Source organism: Squalius cephalus (assembly GCF_949319135.1).
Source record: "Squalius cephalus genome assembly, chromosome: 18".
Lineage (NCBI taxonomy): Eukaryota > Metazoa > Chordata > Actinopteri > Cypriniformes > Leuciscidae > Squalius > Squalius cephalus.
The window spans coordinates 12,743,809-12,766,855 of NC_137139.1; the positions used below are offsets into that span (position 1 = coordinate 12,743,809).

At 38.6% G+C, this 23,047-nt stretch overlaps 1 protein-coding gene across 3 annotated transcripts in view; it reads left to right on the forward strand.

Moving 5' to 3' along the window:
* Nucleotides 1–448: 448 nt before the first annotated feature.
* The window catches only part of samd10b (sterile alpha motif domain containing 10b), a 78,273-nt gene continuing 55,674 nt past the window's right edge, over nucleotides 449–23,047 (forward strand). The window contains exons 1-2 of one of the 3 annotated variants that reach the window (XM_079849839.1): nucleotides 449–563; nucleotides 714–864. In XM_079849839.1, the coding sequence (XP_079705965.1) occupies nucleotides 852–864 (13 nt within the window). In that variant the 5' untranslated portion in view covers nucleotides 449–563; nucleotides 714–851. Of the gene's footprint in view, nucleotides 564–696; nucleotides 865–23,047 lie in introns of those variants that run through there. The other 2 variants (XM_079849840.1, XM_079849838.1) reach the window with 2 other exon arrangements.

Below are 23,047 nucleotides of genomic sequence, written 5' to 3' on the forward strand. Positions count from 1 at the left end.
TTATCAGAGCAGATTGACAAATAAATAAGGTTTGGTTTGTTTTTACAAAACTGCAATTTCCCATATTTTTCTTGTTCGTTGTGACAAAAAAACGTTAAGCTTTACACTGGAGCGACTCTGCATAGTGATTCACGAGTGAATGACACGTGTGCAATTTCCCGCGAAATCCGTCCCAACAGCTTTAAAATGCCATTATAGGTACAAATTGTTTTTTGGTAACGGCTTCTTTGCAGTCTTTCATTGATATATATATATAAGCAATTGGCCGATTTGTTTGTAGGCTATACCACATTACTAATGAAAGTGATAATTAATCACCCCCTGCTGGCGCGCGGGGCAATCGCAGTCTCATCCATAATGGTGTGCTTTGCATAAGTTTATTTTGTCAAGCGCCCTCTCACGCGTTTGCCCATATGTTCCCCACTCCCTCGTGCACGCGCGGGTCTAATGTAGTTTAAATGACACGCGCGTTTTATTGCACTGGCTGCGTTCTGCCATTCATCTCCACAGCCACTTGTGTTTCAGTGGATCGCGCGCTGTGTGTGAGTGCGTTCAGCACTAAGGTGAGAAGCAGAGGGAGGGGTTTAAACTTGCCCGATGCGCTGGGAGCTGATTGACTGTCATCTCTTTCTCTCTCTCTCTCTCTCTCTCTCTCTCTCTCTCTCTCTCTCTCACTCTCTCTGGTTTATATGTGGATTTCTCCTGCTCCACAGCAGATCTTTGCGCTCGGACTGGAGGTGTTGTTCAGGAGCCCCGGCTCTCTCTTCTACTACCGGACAGGACACCCGTGAGCATGAGTATGGCAGACACCCACTAAAGCCATCACGGAGAGATACGCGTATATACCGACTATGGCTGTGGACGGTAAGCTCGCTGCTTGTTATTTACTACATAAACCAGTTCAATTATTATTTGATTCATACTGCAGCCACATGCAAACTATGATCCGTTTATTTACAGGGTGGCGTTATACAGACAATATTTATGACTTTTGATGTTTACAGTATTATTCTAGACTAATATTGTTGTGTACTATAGCCTAATACCTACTATACTATAAATTAACTCTTTACATTACACTGTTTACACAACATTTACAGTGCTATTTACTAATGTCCTTTACTAAAGTATAGGACTAAAACTTTAAAGTAGGCCTATAATATAACATATTTTAACATTGTCTTTTATATAAGTTTTTTTTTTTCTGCAATTTGCCAAAGTTTTAACTTGGATTTCGTCATCAATAGTTAAATGAAGAGTTGTTAAAACTTTTTCAATTTTAGCATTTTTTTTTACTGTGTACTTTAGACTATAATTTTTCACTGTAGTAGCTATTTATGATTACACTTTATTTTAAGGTGTCCATGTTACAGTGTAATACATTTAAGTACTGAGTAATAATAAATAATACATGTGCCTACTTACTATAGGGTTAGGATTTGGTTTAGGGTTACTTGCATGCAATAGGCATAATTTATAGTTATTACTACAGTAACGTGTAAAAAGCTGTATTTACTATAGTACATGCTTATATTCTACTACAGTGTATTATAATATCCTATACTACACTGTACTACTATACAACTTTTTTTTTTTTTTTTTTTTTGCTGCACCCTGTGATGCTGTTTATATTTTTCCTGAATACCATGTGCAAGGTCAGAAAGTTGGTAATTGGTGCAGATGTTTTTTTTATTTTTATTTTCCAGATGTATTTGTGCCCATCATGTTGACAATGACATTGCGCTCAAATCGCTGAAGGGAATGTCAGACAGAGTTCATGGGTTCACATCTGGACATAAACATAAAGTCTACCTGACAACTTGCATGACAAATGAAAACATTCACACACATTCTCTCAGTGATCTCGAGGGCATTTATGCAATGGTATTTATGTTTTCCCTTGGCCCCAAGCAATTTTACATAATCATATAGTAGCTATATCTGCAGCGCTCAGCGTGGTGCTGAAACGGACAGCAAGACCTTGCCTCACTTTAACCTTAATCTTCATATTAAATGTCCTTTTCCTAATTCTCTCTCCTGCCACACGTGTGATTCAGTAACTTAAAAGTGCAGTTTGTGCCCAAAATAGGATGTTCTGTACATAGAAACAAATTGCATAATCATAAAGCCCCCCTCAAGGAAAGTTAGATCATTGTTTATTCAAACGTGTTGTTTTTTATCCAATTAAAATGGCTTGTTTTAATCCGCGTTGTGTGCGCAGAATGTTATTTAAGAACGTTTTTCTCAGCCGCCCTAAGAGAAATTCTGATACGTGAGCGAGTACACAAGCGGTTTATACAGAGGCAGCTTATATTTGCATCCGAGGCGTTTGATTAGACAACTGAATTACACTTGAGAGAGCTGATTGTTTTGCTTTAATATCTTCTATTGCACAGATATTGCCGTATCATTCTCCTGTTACAGTACAGTTATTACTTGGCAAGGTTTCATTTCATGCAGGCTGTAATAAAAACGTTTCCAGAATAGCACTGGTCTCTGATTCACATAAAGCATGTTTGTGTCACTGCTCATATAAAGCTTCATTAGATCTGGAGAGGCACAGATGTTGGGTTAACCCCCTCTCGCCCTGTTTCACACACCCTACAGCTCTCAACCAATCCCAGCATGCAGCAGGAGGACTGGGCTGTTTTCCTGCTACCTAAGGGAGCACCAATGCATTAAGTGCATGGACAAATGCGTGCCACTCATTCATGCATACAGATGGATTAGAAATGCTAGACCCACAAGCCTCACTCGCGGTTTCTAACCACACGCACATGTCTGAAAAAATAGAAAGGGAGAGCGTGAAAGGGCAGAAGCGATAAAAAGAGAGTCATATCTGGTTCTGTTTCGCTCGGATTGACATGCAGTGGTTGAAGGGAGTGTGTATTTTGTCTCAACGTGTGTTTGCCTGTTATCGGCTGAAGCGATTCCATGCTTGTCAACACCATTGACTTTTATTCTTTCTTTCTATTCTTTTACCTGTAATTGCTGAGAGATGAGCAGCTTTTCCATCGCATTTAATCATAGTTTTCGCTTGGTCCACCAGTTTTATAAAGCATGTAAAAACGCAGTGCACTTATAATGGAAGTCTGTGGGGAAATGCAGTCTGGAGGGTTTAAAAGCAGAAATGTGAAGCTTGTGCTATAATCCTTATTTTAATTCTGACATACAGTGTGTGTTATTTAAGCTATAAAGTTGTTTAACCCTTACATTATGGCAATTTGGCCCACAACACAAAATTGAGCGACCCTAAAAAGGACATTCTCGTCATAGTCGCGATGTTGCTCATCACAGTTCGATACAGGCATCAGAACCGCATCTCCTCAATGCAGATCTGTGTTTGTGTGTGTGACGGAGGGATTCTTGACACTGTTTTCACTCCTTTACACATTTATAAGCTCTTCACGAGTTCTCAACTGGTCAAAATACCATCATATGTAGGTTACGCACACACAACGAGCACATTTATCCCAGAACACAGCACTGTTTTGGATGTTCGGTTAGTTCTGTTGCGAAATATACATCATAAAACCCGACCAATCAGGTTGTGAATGTATCTATGCCTTTAAGTTTGATATCTTTATGTTCAGTGCTAAAATGCCAATGTGAATGCTAATGTTCAGGACTAAATGGTTTTTTTTTTGGTCCGGACCAAACGAACCAAGCGAATCGAACTACAAGTGTGAACACACCCTGAACACACTGGTATTTACACACCATTATTTTACACACCATTAATGTCTTAAATGTCTGATATTATGACATGACACTGAATTTGCACATTGTCAGCAATGTAACACTGTAGCTTATCCATGTTGTGGGCAAAAAATAGATGCTGACACAGTCAATATTTCAGCCCTCAAAAAACCATTTAGTCCGAAACCGAAAATGCGTTCAATCATTATTGAATACAAAAGGTTAGATCGCATTTTATCGCACTAGACTCATTTTAAAATGTGTAAAGTTAAAATTTTATGGCTGATTTACATTTTATCCAAAGCATTATAGAGTGGTGCAGGGATGACATCAGAATTTTCCACTGGTTCCTTTGAGATTTTCCTATGGGATTTTATAATTGGGTTTAATTTATGCGTAAAATAAAGCCTGTGGTAAAGATAACTTGACTATACTTTGACGTTTTGTTCTACAACGTAAATTACACTCACCCATTGTGAAAACGTGAATTTAAGCAGAAAACGTGTATTTCTAATAAGTAACTAGATCAGAAAGCTTGGGGTGTGAGTGTGTGCAGTGTATGTTGTAGAACAAAACGTCAATGTTCACCACAGACCTTATTTTAATACTCATAAATTGAAAACCCCCATTATAAAACCCAATAGGAAAATCTCAAAGGAACCAGCGGCCGAATTAGACTTCAGGTTTTGACGTCATCCCTGCACCACTTTATTGCCTCGCTCCATAGACTTTGCTTAGAAGTGAAATACACCATTTTAACTTAAAAAAGGTCACAATTATTGTCTGTGGTAATCGACAGTATGTCACAGATGCTGTTGATAGAGCTTAATTAGTACTGAACCCCAGAACATTCCTTCAACAATGGTCCCAAATCTGTTCTTTAAGAGCTTTTGTGCTAAAGCCTCTTGATCTTGTTTGTACTCACAGAGCATTGTGGGTCAGATTAAACGAATCGCGCCCAAACCACATGACCGAAGTTACGTCCCTGTGAACCGATTCTCACATGAGCGCATGAATAAAAGAAGAAAAGGAGGTGAAATGAAAGGAAGCTACTGTTTTCTTTAGCCACATAAACATGGTCTTTATTAGCCTTCTCTCACATGTTGGTTAAGGAGGGGCTCTTAACAGCTATTTGGTGTCCTGCCCAAAAGTTGCCTTTGGAGAGCTTTTGAAATGTGATCCTGGCTCAAATGGTGTGTGTGTGTGTGTGTGTGTTTAGGCTAGCATCCTTATGTCCTCGCAGGCATTATCTCCACCTTAAACCATCCATCCATCCGTCCCTTTATCCCCCCTATTCTTTTGTATCATATCTTTCAAGCAGACAAAGGATTTTGCTAAAATGGATTTTGTGTGTGTGTCTGTATGGAATGTTTGATCTGTGTGTGTGTGTGTGCACATCTATGAGGGTGCATTATGTTTTTATGCTGCTGTATGTACGTTTGGGTTTTAATTCTCATTCCGTTGGCCTGTTGTTGGTCTTAATACCCTCTTACTGTGTCATCGCAGTTCACACAGCATCTACGCTGACATCAGGGGAAGAGAAAGTCAAAAAAAAAAGGAAAAGATTTGCCTGCTTTTTTTGTTGTTGCAGTGATCCGTTTAAAAGATCTTAAATGAAAAGACTTCACTTTCAGTGCATCAGCATAGAATAGGTTTACTGTTTGTATATTTGCACAGCTGTTGTGGGTGGATATTTTTGTCTCTGACTTTGATATGATAAGACAATTCGCCGTCAGGTTCGTTCACACGTCAAAAATGTTAAAGGATTGTGTACAGGAGTGATGGCATTTCTGTCAGAATTTGGGACCAGAATCTCAAATTATAATACTTTAAGAATGAAACTGCGAAGAAAAAATTCTTACTGGATAATTATGATTTGTTCCAAATTCAAACTGTATTTCTATTAGCAATCCTATAAAAATGTCCCATCTGGGTGGTTGCTAGGGTGTTGCCAGGGAGTTGCTATGCTGTTGCTGACATGGTCTAGGATAAAGGAGCCTTCTAAGTCTCTATTACAGTATTTTGTGGTCCTTCCCAGCAAGCAATTTTGCATTTAAAAGACATCTGATAGCCGTCCAAACAGCCCAGATGTCTAAAACAAGGCAAAATTTGGGCTGTCAGTGAAAACATCTAAACCATATCCCAAGAATAGACTAGTCATTTCATTTAATTTCTTTGTTATCTAATTGATAGCTACTCTATTCTTGGGCTATGGTTTAGACGTCTAATAAATTTTCAATGACAGCCCAAATTTTGCCTTGTTTTAGACGTCTGGGCTGTGTTTGGACGGCTATTAGACGTCTTTTAAACGCAAAATTGCTTGCTGGGTTCCTTCAATGTAAATATAGGGATTTTTTTTTTCAACCATCTGATTGCTTATAAAACTAATACCACACCCCAACAATGTTGGTAACACAACAAGACAGGTCTAGTTTAACACTTTTGGTTAGAGGTTTGTTCCAATACCTAGTGCAAAATATAATGCTTAAAAGACACTGTTTACAAATATGAAAAGATCCAGTGTGCAGATTCATTTAAATCAATAATGCCCGGTACACATTGTATGATTTTGGCCTGTCCCAGACGAAAGATGACCAATCGCGGTGATTTCTGTGGTTGTGGCTCCTAAACTGTGTTCAGAGGTTCAGAGACGGCCGTTGTCGTGTGAAAGATATCCTGCGATCATTTTCTGACTGTGTCAGAAATTTAGCATGATCATGACTAACCAATAAAAATACAACATTAAATGGCATATTGATCAACGCGACATGGCACTAAATCTTAAAACTACTTTCCTCAAGATCCATTTGCAAAATTGCCATGCCAAGTTGGCCTCTTCTCTCTAGCAATGACCGCGTCCATATTCTCCTCTTTCGCTTCCTCCTCTTTTTTTTCAGCGCACATAAAAACCACAATTGCTAAAGTTATTTGTTTACCACTAGCGCACGATGATGACGTTTTATTCTTCTATACTAACTTGCGTCGTAGCCCACGATTCAATAGCTGTCATCATCGTACAGTCTACATACATGTCGCACCCAAGTTTATGGGTGTAACGATTTGTCATTTGTAATGATCTTATTATAGGATTGCTGAAATCACACAGTCTGTAGCAGGCGTAAGACTGTATAGATCCTGGAAAATCACATGCTTCATCCATTTGCTGCCTTATTATGGATCAGTGCTACTCTTCTGAGATTCCCCATGAATAATAGTGGGATTGAGGGGGATGGGGAGGAAAAGCAAGGGGGAGGTGTCTAATAAACATTCACTCGTCAGTCCCCCCCGGACTTTAAACAGATTGATCAGGCGTTAAAACCCGGGAGGGATCAATTTGGCTTAAATCAACAAGCATCTTGGAGAAAATGGACAGAGAGAAAGGAGGAGGCAGAGAGATGGCTGAAGAATGGAGAAGAAAGGTCCATTTCTTTTGCTGGGAGGACTGATGGCTGGGTCGACCCGTGAGCTACGGATAATTGCTTTCGCAGAGGGCAAAGCTTTACACCCCACCCCGCCATCATCCCAAGTGTTCTCATCTTCGTTCTCCACACCCACCCAGTGGTACTTAATTTCTTCAGTACTGTGGTCACTCTTGATTTCATTTTTTTTTTTAAATGGGCGGTCTGTCAGCCCCTGTCATCCCATTGTATTAGCAAGTGCACAGGCCCATGTCCAATATCTCTCCGTTAATTAGTGCCACGCGAAGGAAAGAAATGCACGATTGAGAAAGATAAAGGATGAAAGAGGATGATGTTGAAGAAAGAGACGGGGAGAGAAAAGATAATAGAAACTGCTGAGAGAGTTGTGCTAATTAGAGATAATGCAGTTGGTTTGAATTTGATGGAAATTGATGGTCTTGTGTAATATATTCCAGTTAGTTGTCATTTTGTGGTTGGTTTTCTAAAGCATCTTATTGGTAAATAAAAAACTCTAATCTAAACTAAACTAAACCTCTCTTCATTTAGTATTCTCTATTCTGTAATTCTGAACGGTTTGGGACTGTTCCTCGTGTGTGATAGAGGTTTCTGATTGGCCAATGGCCTGGCTGAAGGCACCAGGAAGAGATGATGCAGCTCCTGGTGGCGAAAAGCAATTACACTATTTGATTGCACTGATTTTTACATCTGTATTATCAGTCTCATCCAGCTCTACTCCAGGGTGCTCTCTTCTCATCTCTGTTTCTGTGTGTGATGAACAGCTCTCCACATCCCACCCTTTCCCTCAGAATATCACCCATGGGCCATATATCAGACTCTAACTCTGTCTCTGTCCCTTTCTTTCACATCAGTGTTCCCTTTCTGACCCTTTCTGACTGCTTGGCCATTAAGAAGACATCCATGAAAGACATCCTTCCAACATCTACCCCTTGGAAGGGCTGTAGATGTGGATATCATAAAATTAGGTGCTATTTAGGTTTACCTAGAACAGTTTATTAGATATATTAGATTAATTTTTATGGTTGGTGTTAGCACAGTACAGTTATGATACCAGAAGATAATACCACGGTACTTCACTGTAACACATACCACAATGAAGAGCAGAAAAACGTGTTCTTGTTTCCTCTAGAGGAATTTGATTCTTTCTTCGAGGGCTTGTGAAAAATAAGTGCACTTAATTGTATTTAAAGGGGTGGTTGAATATGATTTCACTTTTCTAACTTTAGTTAGTGTGTAATGTTGCTGTTTGAGCATAAACAAGATCTGCAAAGTTACGACGCTCAAAGTTCAAAGCAAAAGGAGATATTTTCTTTTAAAGAAATAGCTTTTTAAGGACTACAACAAACGACTGGTAGGGACTACAAGACTTTCCTCCCGGGTTAGTGATGTAAGATAATTGTGTGATTCTGACAGCTCAATTTAGCTCAAAGGAATTATTAATTAATTTATAGGGAATTCGAAAGAATCACTTATTACAACCGAGCAAATGACTCGTCCATTTGAATCGGCTGTAGCTATCAGCTCTGCAACGGATATAAAAATCCAAATTATAGTGAAACACTATTTATTAGCAAGGTAACTTAGATCAGCAGTTTAAGACATTAAATTTGTAAGCACATAACACAAGTAACACTTCTCTTTGAAATACAAACAAGACTTTATTGATTATTCTAACACATAAAACTAATATCTAACACGAACACACGCACACACACATTCATACGAGTTGCAGAAAGAAAGAGAGTGAGGAAAGAATGAGTTTCAAGAGTGAGATGATGAAATCCCAAGATTCTATGCACTTATAAGACATGACCTGAACGAACCATCAATTTAACCCTTCTGGGTTATTAAATCCATATCAAATACACCAGTTCAGCTTAAAAGTCTGGAGGCTACTTGTTCCTTTTGAGGATTCCCTTTGTCGGTGTAAAAGGGGTTTCCCGAGTTCGTTCATTGGCTGGTGTCCTCGTGCTGGGATAGATGTCTGGGGCGGCCAATCACGGGGTGTGCTGGCGGATGGATGGAAAGTCTTTGTTTGAAGCTGGCTTTGCAGTCGAATCGTGGACCGAAACTTTGCCGCAAAACTTAACTTAGAACCGAGACTCACAACGGAAAAGAAAAGAAAATTCAGAAAAGAAATGACTTAGATGACTTGAATGAAGCTGTTTAACCCGGTCTTCTGATCTTGATTTGGGTTCTTTCGTCTCTGCGCATCTACATAGTTGCTAGTCTGTCTGGTTTCTTCTCCCTTCGCGCACTTTTTCTAACCTTGTTGTCACAAAGCTTTGTTCAGGTCTAAGATTTTTAACTCAAATGTTTGTCCAGCCTCCTGGATCAGTTCTGACCAATTAGACACTGTCTTTATTTGTCTCATCGTAAATCATGCGTTATCTGTGATCTCCTTACACTCCAGCACTAGCAGAGAGAAAAGAGGCCACAGTTTAGACATTTTTACTATTATAAGAATACAAAACATTTTACACAGATTTCAATCAAGCCATCTTTTGAGTTAAGAACATATAATCATATTGATAGGAGACACGACACACTTTCATTCAAACATCTAATAGTTATAACAATTACATGAATTATATGGTATCTAAGCATATTAGACACACACATATACTGTAGACACAATATAGAATTATGTAGTTGCATGATGTTTGATTATAAGTCCATCGAGAATTGTTCTGGGATGATTTTATGTATTTTTTAAGAGATTTCAACCTTGGGGTCATTGAGAGTTCCTTAAGAAGAAGGCGGTCTGTTTTGTATCTGTCGTGGGGGTCCAGCAACTTCTGCTGTTATCTTGATCGGGCACTGAGCTTTTGCCATCTCTGAACTGAACCAATCAGTCTTTCCCAAACAATCTAACATTGACAACGTTCTTCCTTTAGTTTGGCCATAAAAAGTTCTTAGTGGAGCCTGGATGGGTGATTTGGGGTCTGGAATGTTGAGTTCTGTGTGGAATTATGTTTGAACAAATCACCTGGAAGATTCATTTGTGTTTGATTTCGCCCTCAAATCCTACAGTGACATCACTAACCCTAAAATTTACATAAACCCCGACCCAGGAACACGATTTATAGATTATCAAGACAGAATATGCTAATCAATGACTAGACGATAACTACACATAAGCTACATAAATTCACCAACTAACCAATCAGAAATGTTGTCTACATGTTGTCACTTCTTCTTGAGTCTCTCCATCATTGTCTGACTCAGGGTTGAATATAAAAGGCTAAAAGTTTTTCAAATATTCAGTGCATGTGTGTGTGAGGTAAAAGGACACGAGCTCTTGAAGCTCCGCCCCCTGTGCCGAGAGCAGCAGCTCATTTGCATTTAAAGGAACAGACCTTTGAACTCACCCTCAAAAAGTGACAACTTTAACATGCTATATAAAAATATCTGTGGGGTATTTTGAGCTAAAACTTCACATACACACTCTGGGGACATCAGAGACTTATTTACATCTTGTGAAAAGGGCATTATACCACCCCTTTAATGTACACTTGTTGTGTACTTCAAATCTTAGTATTTTTTATAGTTACTTAGTTACTTTTTTATCTAAAAAAGTAGTTGCAGATAATGTTAATGAAATAAAAGACCACTTAAAGGTGCTCTAAGCGATGTTGGGTGACGTCACTTCTTGTTGACGTTCGAAGTATTGTCAAACAAAATGGAGGCTAGCTCGACCCTCCCTCCTCCTCCTCCCTTCCGTGCTTCCTGAAACAGGCTTTTCCGATGTAAATTCGGGACTTTGCGCGTTCCTTCTCCTTTTCCCTCTTCTTTGCTATTTGTTCATCGGAACGTCGTCTCTTTGGTCGTGTGTCGGCCATATCAAAATTCAAGAGAATATAATTCTAACGTTAGTCATTGTCGTTGTCTAGGACATCTCTCCTCTAGCTAACTTCCCTCTTCATGCTTCTCTCTCCTCCACTCCCCACACCCCCCTTCATGTGCACACGCACTAACCCCCCAACCCCACCCCCAAATTATTCTTGTCGGTTATTGGCTGGAACACTGTTTGTTATGTTTCGTGGTCCAGGCTGGGCCAGTTTGTTTTTGTTGCCATTTGTGGAGCCTGGGCTGTCTACAGAGACCGCGTTTTTTACAGTGTGTTCAGGGGACAGGCAGCTAGCGGATAGTGAGGAGATGTTTGCTGTATGTGTCAAAAAATGTTTCAGCCTAAAAAACGCATGACATCGCTTAGAGCACCTTTAAGTGCACTTAAAGAGAGTACACTTTCATGACTTCTTAACTTTTAAAAAGAGCACTTTGTAATATTGTCAAATTAAAAAGTACAGTATAAATCATGTTTTAATAATCTTTTGTTGTGATTTAAAGTACACTAATTTTGATATGATGATATTCGATATTACATTTTAAGTTAACATATTTTAACTGTACTAAATTGTATACACATACACACACACACATATTTGAAATTGCAAATATATTTTAATACATGACATACACGTTTCAATAAATTACAAATAAAGTGTATTTTAGTTTATTATAAAAGCTTGTCAGTGCATTTGGCAGTAAACTTTAACTATATTTTAACAGCCAATATGTAATTATGAAATTACATATAAAGAAATAAGTTATCAAAAAAGTGCTCTTAAGTTTAGCTAATTGCATTTAATATAAATTTAAACAATAATACATTTTCGTTTAATTGCAATTAACATGCAACAATAAGTGTACGAAAACAGTACATTCAGTTGACATGTTAGTGTATTCTTTTAAAGTATATTATTTCCATAATAAGCTTTAAAAGTTTGCTGCTTCTTTTTCTCAAGGGTAGGGCTGATGTTCTACACGGCTGACTGCTGTAAAGATGCTTCATCAGGGTGATTTAGGGTAGAGGTCTTACTGGGCCTATGAAATGATCTAAAGGGTGGTTTTCTTAGATAGAAGAACCATTTTTGTTTCCGCAAAGAACCTTTCAGTGAACATTTCTTAAAAGAACCACTTTTTTTTTCTTACACTCTAAAAAATGCTGGGTTGTTTCTGTAAACAAATTGTTGGGTTGATTGTGCTGGGTCAAAAAGTTGGGTTGTTTGAGGTACTGTAAACACATTATTGGGTTGCTCATGCTGGGTCAAATGAGTTGTAAGGGGGTTATTCACAAATGCTGGTTCACGCTGGTTGGGTTATTTTGACCCAGCAACTGGTTACTTTTTTCATTCTTTGCGGAACTTTCTGGATTCTTCACTTCTGACTCGAGGAGCACGCCACTCGGAGCAGGCATTGTTTTATGGTAAGTTAATATGAATGTTTACCTATATTTTTAATAAGTTGTGGTGGTAGCAGCAAGCTAATTTCACTGTTCAACATACAGTCCTTGATATGGAAGTGTGAGGGGTAATGTATTTATTTCGTGAAACATTAATTAGCCACAGCTAGCCGGTTAGAATTTTTGACAAAATGCCGCATGTTAAATCCTTAGTTGAAATTAAACCAGATATATCAGCAGCCTTTTTGAAAATTTTAATTCTAAATTCATCATGTAATTATCGTAGGCCTATTCATTGTGGACGTTGCGTATTTAAAAGTGAGAAAAGCTTTTGTATGAAATCCATACACGCAGTTTCCCTCACAGGGCTCGCACGTAAAATCAGCGGGAAATGAGTCTCTAATGTACGTTAGGCTAGCAAGTGAGTTGTGAGTGAAAAGTCTGCTGGTGTAGTTTTAGAAATACTCGTCTGAAGAAGTGACTGAGGTAAGTTCCAGCACAGTCTGCGTGTGTCTTGTCTGTAATGTCTCGAACCATCGTTTCTGGCAAAAAAAAAAAGGCTTTCAAGAGCCTTGATATAGCCTTTTTTAGTAAATGTATGACTTGCAATCTTTATAAACATCGACTGAGGAAAGGAGAAATAGCGCCAGTTTTATTATTTAAAACTTAAAAAATGTAAACTTACATGATAGCCTACCCTGTCATCTTTCATTTTATTGTGTGTAAGTTAACATCTAAACGGGCGATCATCAGCGCTGCCAGTCAGGAGATTAACGAGCAGCTTTGTGGGTTTGTGAATTTTAATGTTAAAGACACTATATCAACATTACAGTAATATTTTACTTTTAATAAAATAATGTTTTATTTTAATGCCTTAATGTTGATATTTGTCAAAATTACTCTTTTATTACTATTACTATAATTCAGTTTGCAATATTGAATGCACATTTTGTTTGTTTTTCACATTTGGTCATTTGGTAATGTTTGCAATAATTTTAATTGCATATTCAGTAATAAATTGATACTTCCACAAAAAAAGCTTAACTTGCATGTCAGTTTTATTGCAACACTCTAAGTGATTGTCCGGGAAGCAGACACACTCTGTCAGTTTAAATTTAAACTTAAACGCATCTCTTTTACCTGGAATTCATATAGAACATTATACATTTCTATTAGTCAAATCAGTTAAATGATTATTAGGCTGCATAGGTCAGCCGGAACCGGGGACACTTTCCTATAACACCTGATGTACTCATTATTTAATAAGAAGAATGGCATATATGCTAATGTATGTCTTTCTGTTCATTCTAAAGTTTACTGAAGTCAGCCGGATCCAGGCCGTATCCAGATCAGAAGGTGGACCTGCGCCTGGACCCATCCATGACGCATCCCTGAAGGGCCAGCCTCATCAGCCCTGTGAAGGCCTCATCGACACGACTGATCCTCAACAAACTCATCTCCATACCGGTGTGATGACTCCGACTTCCAACCAGATGGAACTGGATAAATATTCTGAATGTTCTTATTCAATCTGACCTCTGACCTGTAATGCCTGGATCATAATCATACACTGTTCGCTCGATGGCCAGAGGGGAACTGAATGCCTGAGCCTTCTCTCAAGGTTTTTTTCTCCATTCTGTCACTGATGAGTTTTGGTTCCTTGCCACTGTTGCCTTGGCTTTTGGCTTGCTTAGTTGGGGACATTTAATATTCAACAATATTATTGATTTGCCTTAAGGTGGACGATGACGCAATTTTCTTCTAGAAACAAACTTTGTTGTATTATATTCATGTTACAGTATCACTGAAGCTGCTTTGATACAATCTGTATTGTAAAAAGCGCTATATAAATAAAGATGACTTGACTTGATCAACAGGTGAGGACCAACATGGTTGAATATTTACAAAATGAGATGACTGGTGAATTGCTGCACATTCTGTGCCTCAGGGATGAAATGAGGGGGACATGTCAGACCTTTGACATTGATTAACATTTGTATTTGATAAAGAAAGGATTAAAGAAATGTATAAAATAAAATAAAAAATGAGATTGAAATCATACAGTGGCCTCTCTGGTTTATTGTATTACAGAGATAATAATTATTTTACATTCATAATATAACAAATATTTGTTTCTAATTTTATTAAGGCAATGAGACAAGAAATAACCCAGCACATGAGTAAGACTTAACACAGCAAGAGGGTTAATTTCACCCACTGGTTGGGTCAAATGAATGACCCAGAAATATGGGTCAAATGGCAAAAACCCAGCACTTGGGTCAAACCAACCCAGCGCGTGTTCTGTCCAATAGTGACCCAGCAGTGTGGTTAAGGTTGGGTTATTTTTTAACCCAGCAGTTTTTAGAGTGTAGTGTGAAAAACGTTTTAATAATCTAAAGAACTTTTTTCCACTATAAAGAATCTTTTGTTCAATGGAAAAGTTTCATGGATGTTAAAGATTCTTTACGGATGCCGATAAAGAAGAGTATTGGGACTTTCTGATGCATGTTGCATACAAACATTTGTCTGTGGATTTGCCAACCTTTGCAAATGCCATGAATAATATGCAAAGTGGATCACAGACTTGATTAAGATGCTTAACTCCAGGTTATTCCAGAGAGACCCTCCCTCTTTTAATTAAGGTGATTAGAATGTAAGTGTCAGCTAATTTACATTAATTAGCAGTTCATTTTAAAAAAAGATTTGCAATATCAACAACGGGGCCTGCAACATTGTCATTGGTGCCATTGTTAGGGGACACATTAGTTTTGGTTCTGGCAGGTGTTGAGTTCATTTTTGCGCTTGAATGTTAAGTGATGGACTTGAGGTAACAGTTATAAATTCATGTTTTTTGGTTCATTCAGGGATGCTCAATATTTTTCTGATTTCAATAAAAAACAATTAATTTAGATGTTACCATTTTTTCAGTGTCTTTTATAAAATAATGAAATCAAATAACTGAGATTATAGGAGTTCAACTGACAAAAAGTTCAAGTAATACACATGGAAATTATTCCAAGTATACCAATTATACTTTTAACTAGTTTTTCGGTGTGGCTGATTTATCGCTTATTCACTAATTTTAATATTGGGTGAAAATGTCTGCCTATGTCAACAATAAGGTTGCATCTTTCCTGTATGTGTCTTACTTTCTCTCTCTGGCTCTGCGGTGTGTTTAAATCAGATGGACTACTGCTCTCATTTCATGTTTTCCTTGTTTACGCTCCCATAATCGCTAGGCATCAGTTATGTTTCCTAGAGGTCATGCATTATCTCAGTGACTCTAATCTCTGCGCTGTGACACATTGGTTCTCTCTCCTGCTTGAGTGAGTGTGTGTGTTTGTGAGGTTCTATCACTGACCTTTTAACATGTCTGTTCTCATAATCCATTCTGAAAGAGTCCAGACCACCTAATCTGTGATAAGAAAGGATTTGATGTATACTGGCATGGCTGTGTGTGAGAGAGAGAGTGAGGGAGGAAAGCGAGAAATACACTCTGTCAGGCGAGCTCAGAGTAAACAGTCCAGTTTTTGAACTCAAGCTGAAGCTTCAAAGTCACCCTCAGGATTTGCCCTCGCTGGTTCGAGGCTGTATTGAATTATATAATGCCCCTCTGGACCAAAAATAAAGACTGTTAAAAATTAAATACATTAAAGACATCGGCCAATGCTCCTTCCGAGTTAGCAAACCCTGATAGATTGAACCCTGTGAACCATTGCATCTTAAATTTCCGGTCTGTGTGTCAGTCAGAATCTGTCTGTCATGTGTGAAATATGATGTGGAAATATGAACTGATATGAGCTTTTGCATTTTGGATGCTCTGTAAAGTTTTCCACAATCTTGCGACAGTTTCATGATGGGATGACTGCCAAAGTAACATTGGGTGGACTAGAATCGGCACACTTTGCAGTAGGCACTGGAGTAAAGCAGGTTTGTGTTCTTGCACCTGTCTTGTTTAACATCTTCTTACTGTGTGTTACAAAGCTGCTGTATAAAGAAATGGAAGAAGAAAGTGGGGTTGCAGTGGCTTATAGATTGGATGGTAACCTCTTTAACATCCAGAGGTTTCAGGCAGTCACTCAGCTTCAGTTGGTTCGCGTGCTGGAATTGCAGTATGCGGATGATTGTGCCCTAGTGTCACATACTCCAGAAGATGTCCACTCTACAGTCCACTCTTAAAGCTGCTGTTAGAGCATACAGCAGGATGGGCTTGGATGTGAATATCAAGTAAACAGAAGTCCTTTGCCAATGGTCATTGGATCCCCTACAAAAACCTCCAGTATTTACTACTCATGATTCCCCACCTGCCACAGTGCCACACTTCAAATATCTTGGCAGTTATTTATCTAGTGATTGTAGCATGGATCAAGATATTCAACACAGGATCAAGCAGGCTTTATCTTCCTTCGGGAGCCTGAGGAAAAGAATGTTCAGCAATACTAATTTACATCTACACACAAATATTGCTGTTTATCGGGCAATCTGCCTCACCACCCTCCTGTATGGTTGTGAAACATGGACCGTCTATGCTCGACATCTGAAAATGTTGGAATCTTTCCACATTAAATGCCTGCAGCGCATCTTCAAAGTGTCATGGCAAGTGCTACATATTGAGATCCTGACAAAAACCAACTGTTGGAGTATAGAAGCAATCTTAATGCTCTACCAACTTAAGCCGTGTTTCCACCGAAATTACCCGGAACAATTTGTTCCAGGAACTTTTTTTCCCCCAGACTTGTTGCTAGCCGCGTTTCCACCGCGGTCTAAAGTACCGTGAAGATTAGGCAAATAGTCCGGTGATGTAGGACTGCACGTGACTTTACAGTTCCCACTGGAATTCATCCTCTGAATTTAAGCTTAATAAAGCCTGAACCCCGTCATCGGTCCATCGGTCGTATTTTTTAAACTCCATTGTTGATTCGAATAGCAAACGACTGTTACTGCACGCACCGCAACAGATGGTGGTTGAATAAAATGCTGCGTGGAGTCAACCAATCAAAATGTGGCATGAACTCAACCAATCAGCATGTTCAGCGCCCAAGTCCCACCCCTGAAAGTTCCTGAACTTTGAAAAAGTACTACCTTGCGAGCAGGGACTTTCGGAGGGGGGAAATATATACCTGGAACTTCATTTAGACCCTGGTTCTTGCAGTGTAAACACACCGAGTACCAGCCGAAAGTTCCTAGTTCCTGGGGAAAGTTCCTGCGGTGGAAACACGGCTTAAGATGGCTTAGTCATGTTGTGAGAATGCCGCCAAGTCGCCTTCCACGTAAGATAATGTACGGTCAATTACATCTTAGCTTCCGATTTGCAGGAGGCCAAAAAAGAGGCTGAAAGACCAACTAAAAGGCTTTCTTAAGAAGTGTGTGATAAAGCCCACATCCCTGGAAACTAGTGCAGTGAATCGCACGCTCTGGCAGCAACTTTGTCAGGATGGAGTACAAAGTTACGAAGACAGGAAAACTGAACATCGCCTGGCTAAAAGACATCAGAGAAAGCAGGCCATGCTTGTGGCTCCTGCCCCTTTAAGACAATCAGGAGAAACTTTTATATGCCCTGTCTGTAAAAGACATCCCGCATCAGACTATAGAGTCATCAAAGAACCCACAAATCATTGGAGACGAATTATCATCGGATGACGATGGACTACCCAGAAAATGATGTGGACATATGAACTGTTCCTTTAGAAATGTGAGTGGAAAATCAAATTACATGCTGGAAATGTGTTGGGTGCTCCTTGACATTGTGAGATGTCTGTTTATATACAGTATAATTCAATTTGACAGACGCTATGAAAATTACCTTGAGAATTAAATAGTGATTTGAGTGAGTAGATCTTTTTGTGTAGAATATGTTTCAGAAATACTATTTGACTATTTCTAAAAGCAGAATCAACCATCTCCATGTAACACACAGCAGAAGTGGTGTTTGGTTCCTGAATTATTCAATTAAAGGATTCAATGTCCCACTCATACAGACATGCACTTGTTTGTTCCTGAAGTAATTTCTTGAGTAAATGTTTCAATGACTCACTTACTGTTTAAATACTTTTTTATTCCTGAGTAGCGTGTTTGAACGAATCGGTTGAGTGAATGATTAAATGCCTCACTCATAGTCATCCTAAATTAATCAATGTGTTTGAACAAGCAGATTGAGTAAATTATTCAATGAGTTATTCAATGGGCTGCATCCAAATCGCATACTTCCCTACTATATAGTAGGTGAAAAACAGTATGTGACAAAAGAAGTACGTTCGAATTCACAGTACTCATAAAAGAGTAGGCAAAAATTACCCAGTTGACCTGCTTTTTCTGGTGGGTCTCCGAAGTGTGCATACAATGAACACTAAACTATCCCATGAGGCCACGGGAGAGGATTTATGAATGACAGTGAAGTGCCATAACTGACGCTGGCAGGTCACATGATAATGACAACATGGCGAATATAAACGTCTGGATTACATTCACACATGCATACTATATAGAATGCACTTTTTTAGCGAGCGTGAAGTAATTACTTATTCAAAATAAGTACCTACTCAAGTGAGTATGCGATTTCGGACGCAGCCAATCACTTGTTTGGTTAGAAATCCGAAGAAATTTCACATGCTCAAAGTCTAGTGTAAGTTCTGCTTAAGCTGTAGAGTCTGAATGGATCTGCACTACAAATTTCCAGCAGAAATTGTAAACCATTAGGGAACCTTTGAGATAAACATTTCAACATATTATGTATTCTGTATTATGACAATTACGATTTAGAACACACCAATTGGAGAAAGAGTTGAAGAGACGGTTCATTCAGAAGATTCAGTAGAAACTGTGAGTAGAAAGTGCAGTAGCTTTTATTCTCTTCTCTGTTCTGCGTCTAAACGGCCAGTCTGGACAGCACACAATGCAGGTAATTGGCAAAGCTGTCAGGGAGAGTCTGATAACATGGCAATTAAAGCAAGTGAATACAGTGAATGGAGAACGTAGAGCAGCAATCAGAAACAGAGAGAGAGAGAGAGAGAGATTACATTTGGGTCCTTTGAGGAGTTAGGTGAGTTCATAAAGATATAACCTTTCTACTCTTTACGAGACAAGAGAGAGAAATGTTCTCTGTGGAGAGTAATTGCTAAGGCAATTACTATTGCTCATTCTTGGATTTGAACAAACCACTAACTCGTCCCGCACCGTTTGTGTGGACATGAAGGATATTGTCAATGATTTGATTGTATTTAAAGGGATAGTTTACCTCACATTGAACATTTGGTCATCATTTACTCACCGTCATGTTGTTCCAAACCTGTATGACATTCTTTCTATTGTGTAACACAAAAGAAGATACTTTGAAGAATGATGGGAACCAAACGACAATGGAGCCCATTGACTTCCATTGTAGAAAAAAGAAAAAAAGAAAACTGGTTCTCACTCCTTCATCGTTTGTTTCTGTCTTGTTAGTTATTCCTGTGTGTATAAGCCCCAGTGTTCGCTGTGTTTGGTCAGTTGTTGTTCGTGTATCCTCGTTGTCTTGCTCTCGTTTACTGGCTCCTCATGTTCCATGTTGTGTTTTGTTTAATAAAAATACGCCTGCACTCAGTTCCACACTCCTGCCCACCTTCCTTGCCCTCTCCCTGTTACAGAATAACTGACAACCAAACCAGGGGTAACTAGATAACAAGAGGGGAACCAAAGGACTACAAAAGGACTACAAAACTAGAAACAGGAAACAGGAAATAAACCAAACACAAACTAAACATAAAGGTCCGAATGAGAGACATGGCATTTTCTTTCTCATTACTTAATTTGATTTTTGTTTTGTTTTCTGTCAGACGGCTGCAGAAAAAAAGCCAAACACTGTAAAATGATCATAAAAATGTTCAAGTCTAGGGTTGAAGGAGAGAGAGAAATGAATAAGAGAAAGAGGTGGGGCTTTAATGGATGTGGGTGAGTTCATTTGTGGAGAGATTTAGCATTCGGGACTGACCCCTGCATGTTACTACAGTAATTACAGGCAGACTGAGTCCATACACGCACGCACACACACACACACACACACACACACACACACACACACACACACACACACACACACACACACACAGCTGAGACGTCCCGCTGTTTGTAGGAGAGTGTGTGTGTTCGGCTGTACTCTGTTGTTCATTACTTTCACTCTCTGTCTTGAGTTCTGTTTGTCCTTTTATTATTCTCTCTCTCTCTCTCTCTCTCTCTCTCTCTCTCTCTCTCTCTCTCTCTCTCTCCCTCTCTCTCCCTCTCTCTCTCTCTCTCTCTCTCTCTCTCTCTCTCTCTCTCTCTCTCTCTCTCTCTCTGGTGACCAGAGATGAGTCTCTCCTCCTCTCAGTTGTTGATTTGTTTCTTTTCGTTCTTCGGTTATATCCATCCTTCATTAATTTATTTGTTTGTGCGTTTTCTTTCTTTCTTTCTTTCTTTCTTTCTTTCTTTCTTTCTTTCTTTCTTTCTTTCTTTCTTTCTTTCATTTCCTTTATTTCACTTCCTTCTTTTCTTCATTTTGTTCTTTCCATTCTTCTTTCTTCCATTTCATTCTTCCATTCCTTCATTTGTTCATTCCTGCCTTTCTTCCTTCTGTTCCCTTGTTCCTTCCTTTTGTTCTTTCTTTCTTTCCTTCATTCATATGTTTGTTCCTCCCATCCTTCATTATTTTCTTTCTTTTCTTCCTTCTTTACTCCCTTCCTTCATTTCATTCATTCCATCCTTCTTTATTTTTTTACTTCCTTCATATCCTTTCCTTCATTTTCCTTCAATCCTACCTTTCTTTCTTCCTTCTGTTCCTTCCTCCCTTCCTTTATTTGGTCCATCCTTTCTTTTCTTAATTTGTTCATTCCTTCCTTACTTCCATCCTTCTGCTCCCCCATTTGCTTAGTTTTTTCCTCCCATTCTTTTGTTCATTTGTTCCTCGATTCCTTCTGTATATTCATTTGTTTCTTTCATTCCTTCCTTCCTTTTTTCATTCCTTCCATTTTTCATTCAGTTGTTCTTTCCTTTCCTTCATTCATCATCAAAATGCACATGAAATGCAAACGCAAAAATGCAATAATTCTATAATGAAACGACGTTCCTCACACTTAATACATAAAGTAATATCTTGAAGAACATTAATAAAATCATATTCTTTTACAGTGCTCCATTGTGGCCTACAAATGAAAAATACTGTTACTATGCCAGCACTGCAATGAGAAAAGGCTTTAGAGAGTTTTTTATTCATATGTGATTTATTTGGTATCAATTTTCACTCTGTGTTTTCCTAGAATCTGAGCATATTTGAGCCAAACTCATCTGTCACGGGACTGATCATAGTCTAACAGACATGATTTCAGTCATAATGTAACTTAATTTTGACAATTCAAGAGAAGCACAGAGTCAGCTCTGAATGTCCCTATTAGCTTTAGAAATCACCCAGAGTTACAATGTCACATTGAATAAATACGTTGACTGTGAAAGAGAAATAACAGCATTAAACACATTCAATTACACATGTTAGCATGTTAACTTTGACATCTACATACGTACATAATTCATAAATGGCTAAATAATTTATCCATTCAAAGCTAAAAACACTTTATAATTGGTACTGTCACATCATAGTTGACATTTATGAAGTTATTTTTTGAGTTTTCATCCACAGACACACACTTCCCGAGTCAATACTGTCGATACAGTATTGAATGTGGCCAGTGTTGAGGACATTGGACAGTAGAGTTGAGGTTAGCTCCATTGATCTGTCAGGAGAATCTGATTGGCTTATATTTTTGTGTTTATATGCGGCAGGGCGTTAGATCACTATACGTAAGCTCTTCTCTCCTATTTCAACAACCTCGAAATGCACAGTAACAAGCTCTGTGCTCTGGACGGTAGCTGTTCTTGCCCTTTCTGGTCCCAACCGTGGACAGGCCAGGCCGGTTGACTCCCGGGGCTGAATTGGGGTGAAGGTAGGCTGGCGGGGCAGGCCCATGAGGGGGCAGAGGGTAATGGTGCTTCAGCCCGGCACTACTCCGGCATACAGAGCTGCCATTCAGTGTTTCATAGAAGGTACAATTATTTTTCTTTTTTTACTTACTAATGGTTGGATGGTTTACAATGATGAATGCTTTTAATGTTTGTCCCAGAGGAAGGTGTTTTTGCTTTCAATGCTCAGGAGACCTAATTTAGCTGTCCGGTATGTTTCATAATATGTATCATGTGTGTCAAATTTGTATCTGATGTTTCTACAGAAATGACTTTAGGGAGAAATAAAAATAGATATTATCAGACTTAGAGAGTTATGAAATGAAAGTGGATAGTATAGTTTGGGTCTTTTGATGGGATGTGAAATTGAGTTGAAATTTCTGACTTTGGTAGATCTGAGCGATCTCTTCTGAAGAGATTAATACAATATTTACTTATTCTATGATTTGTGCATTTCCAAAATTCTCAGTCTTCCTATTCAGCCTATGTGTTAATCATTTTACATATTTGCATAAATATGAATATTTTGCACAGTAATGGGACTGTATTGAGTCATCACTTGATGACTAATGTAAAATATGGGTATTGAAGCAAAAACGCTTGAGATGCATTTAATAATTATGGCCTGGAAACTAAGATTAGCTAGGGGTAATTGAAAAAAATTATGTAAACACACAACTTAATTTTTTCAATTACACATGAA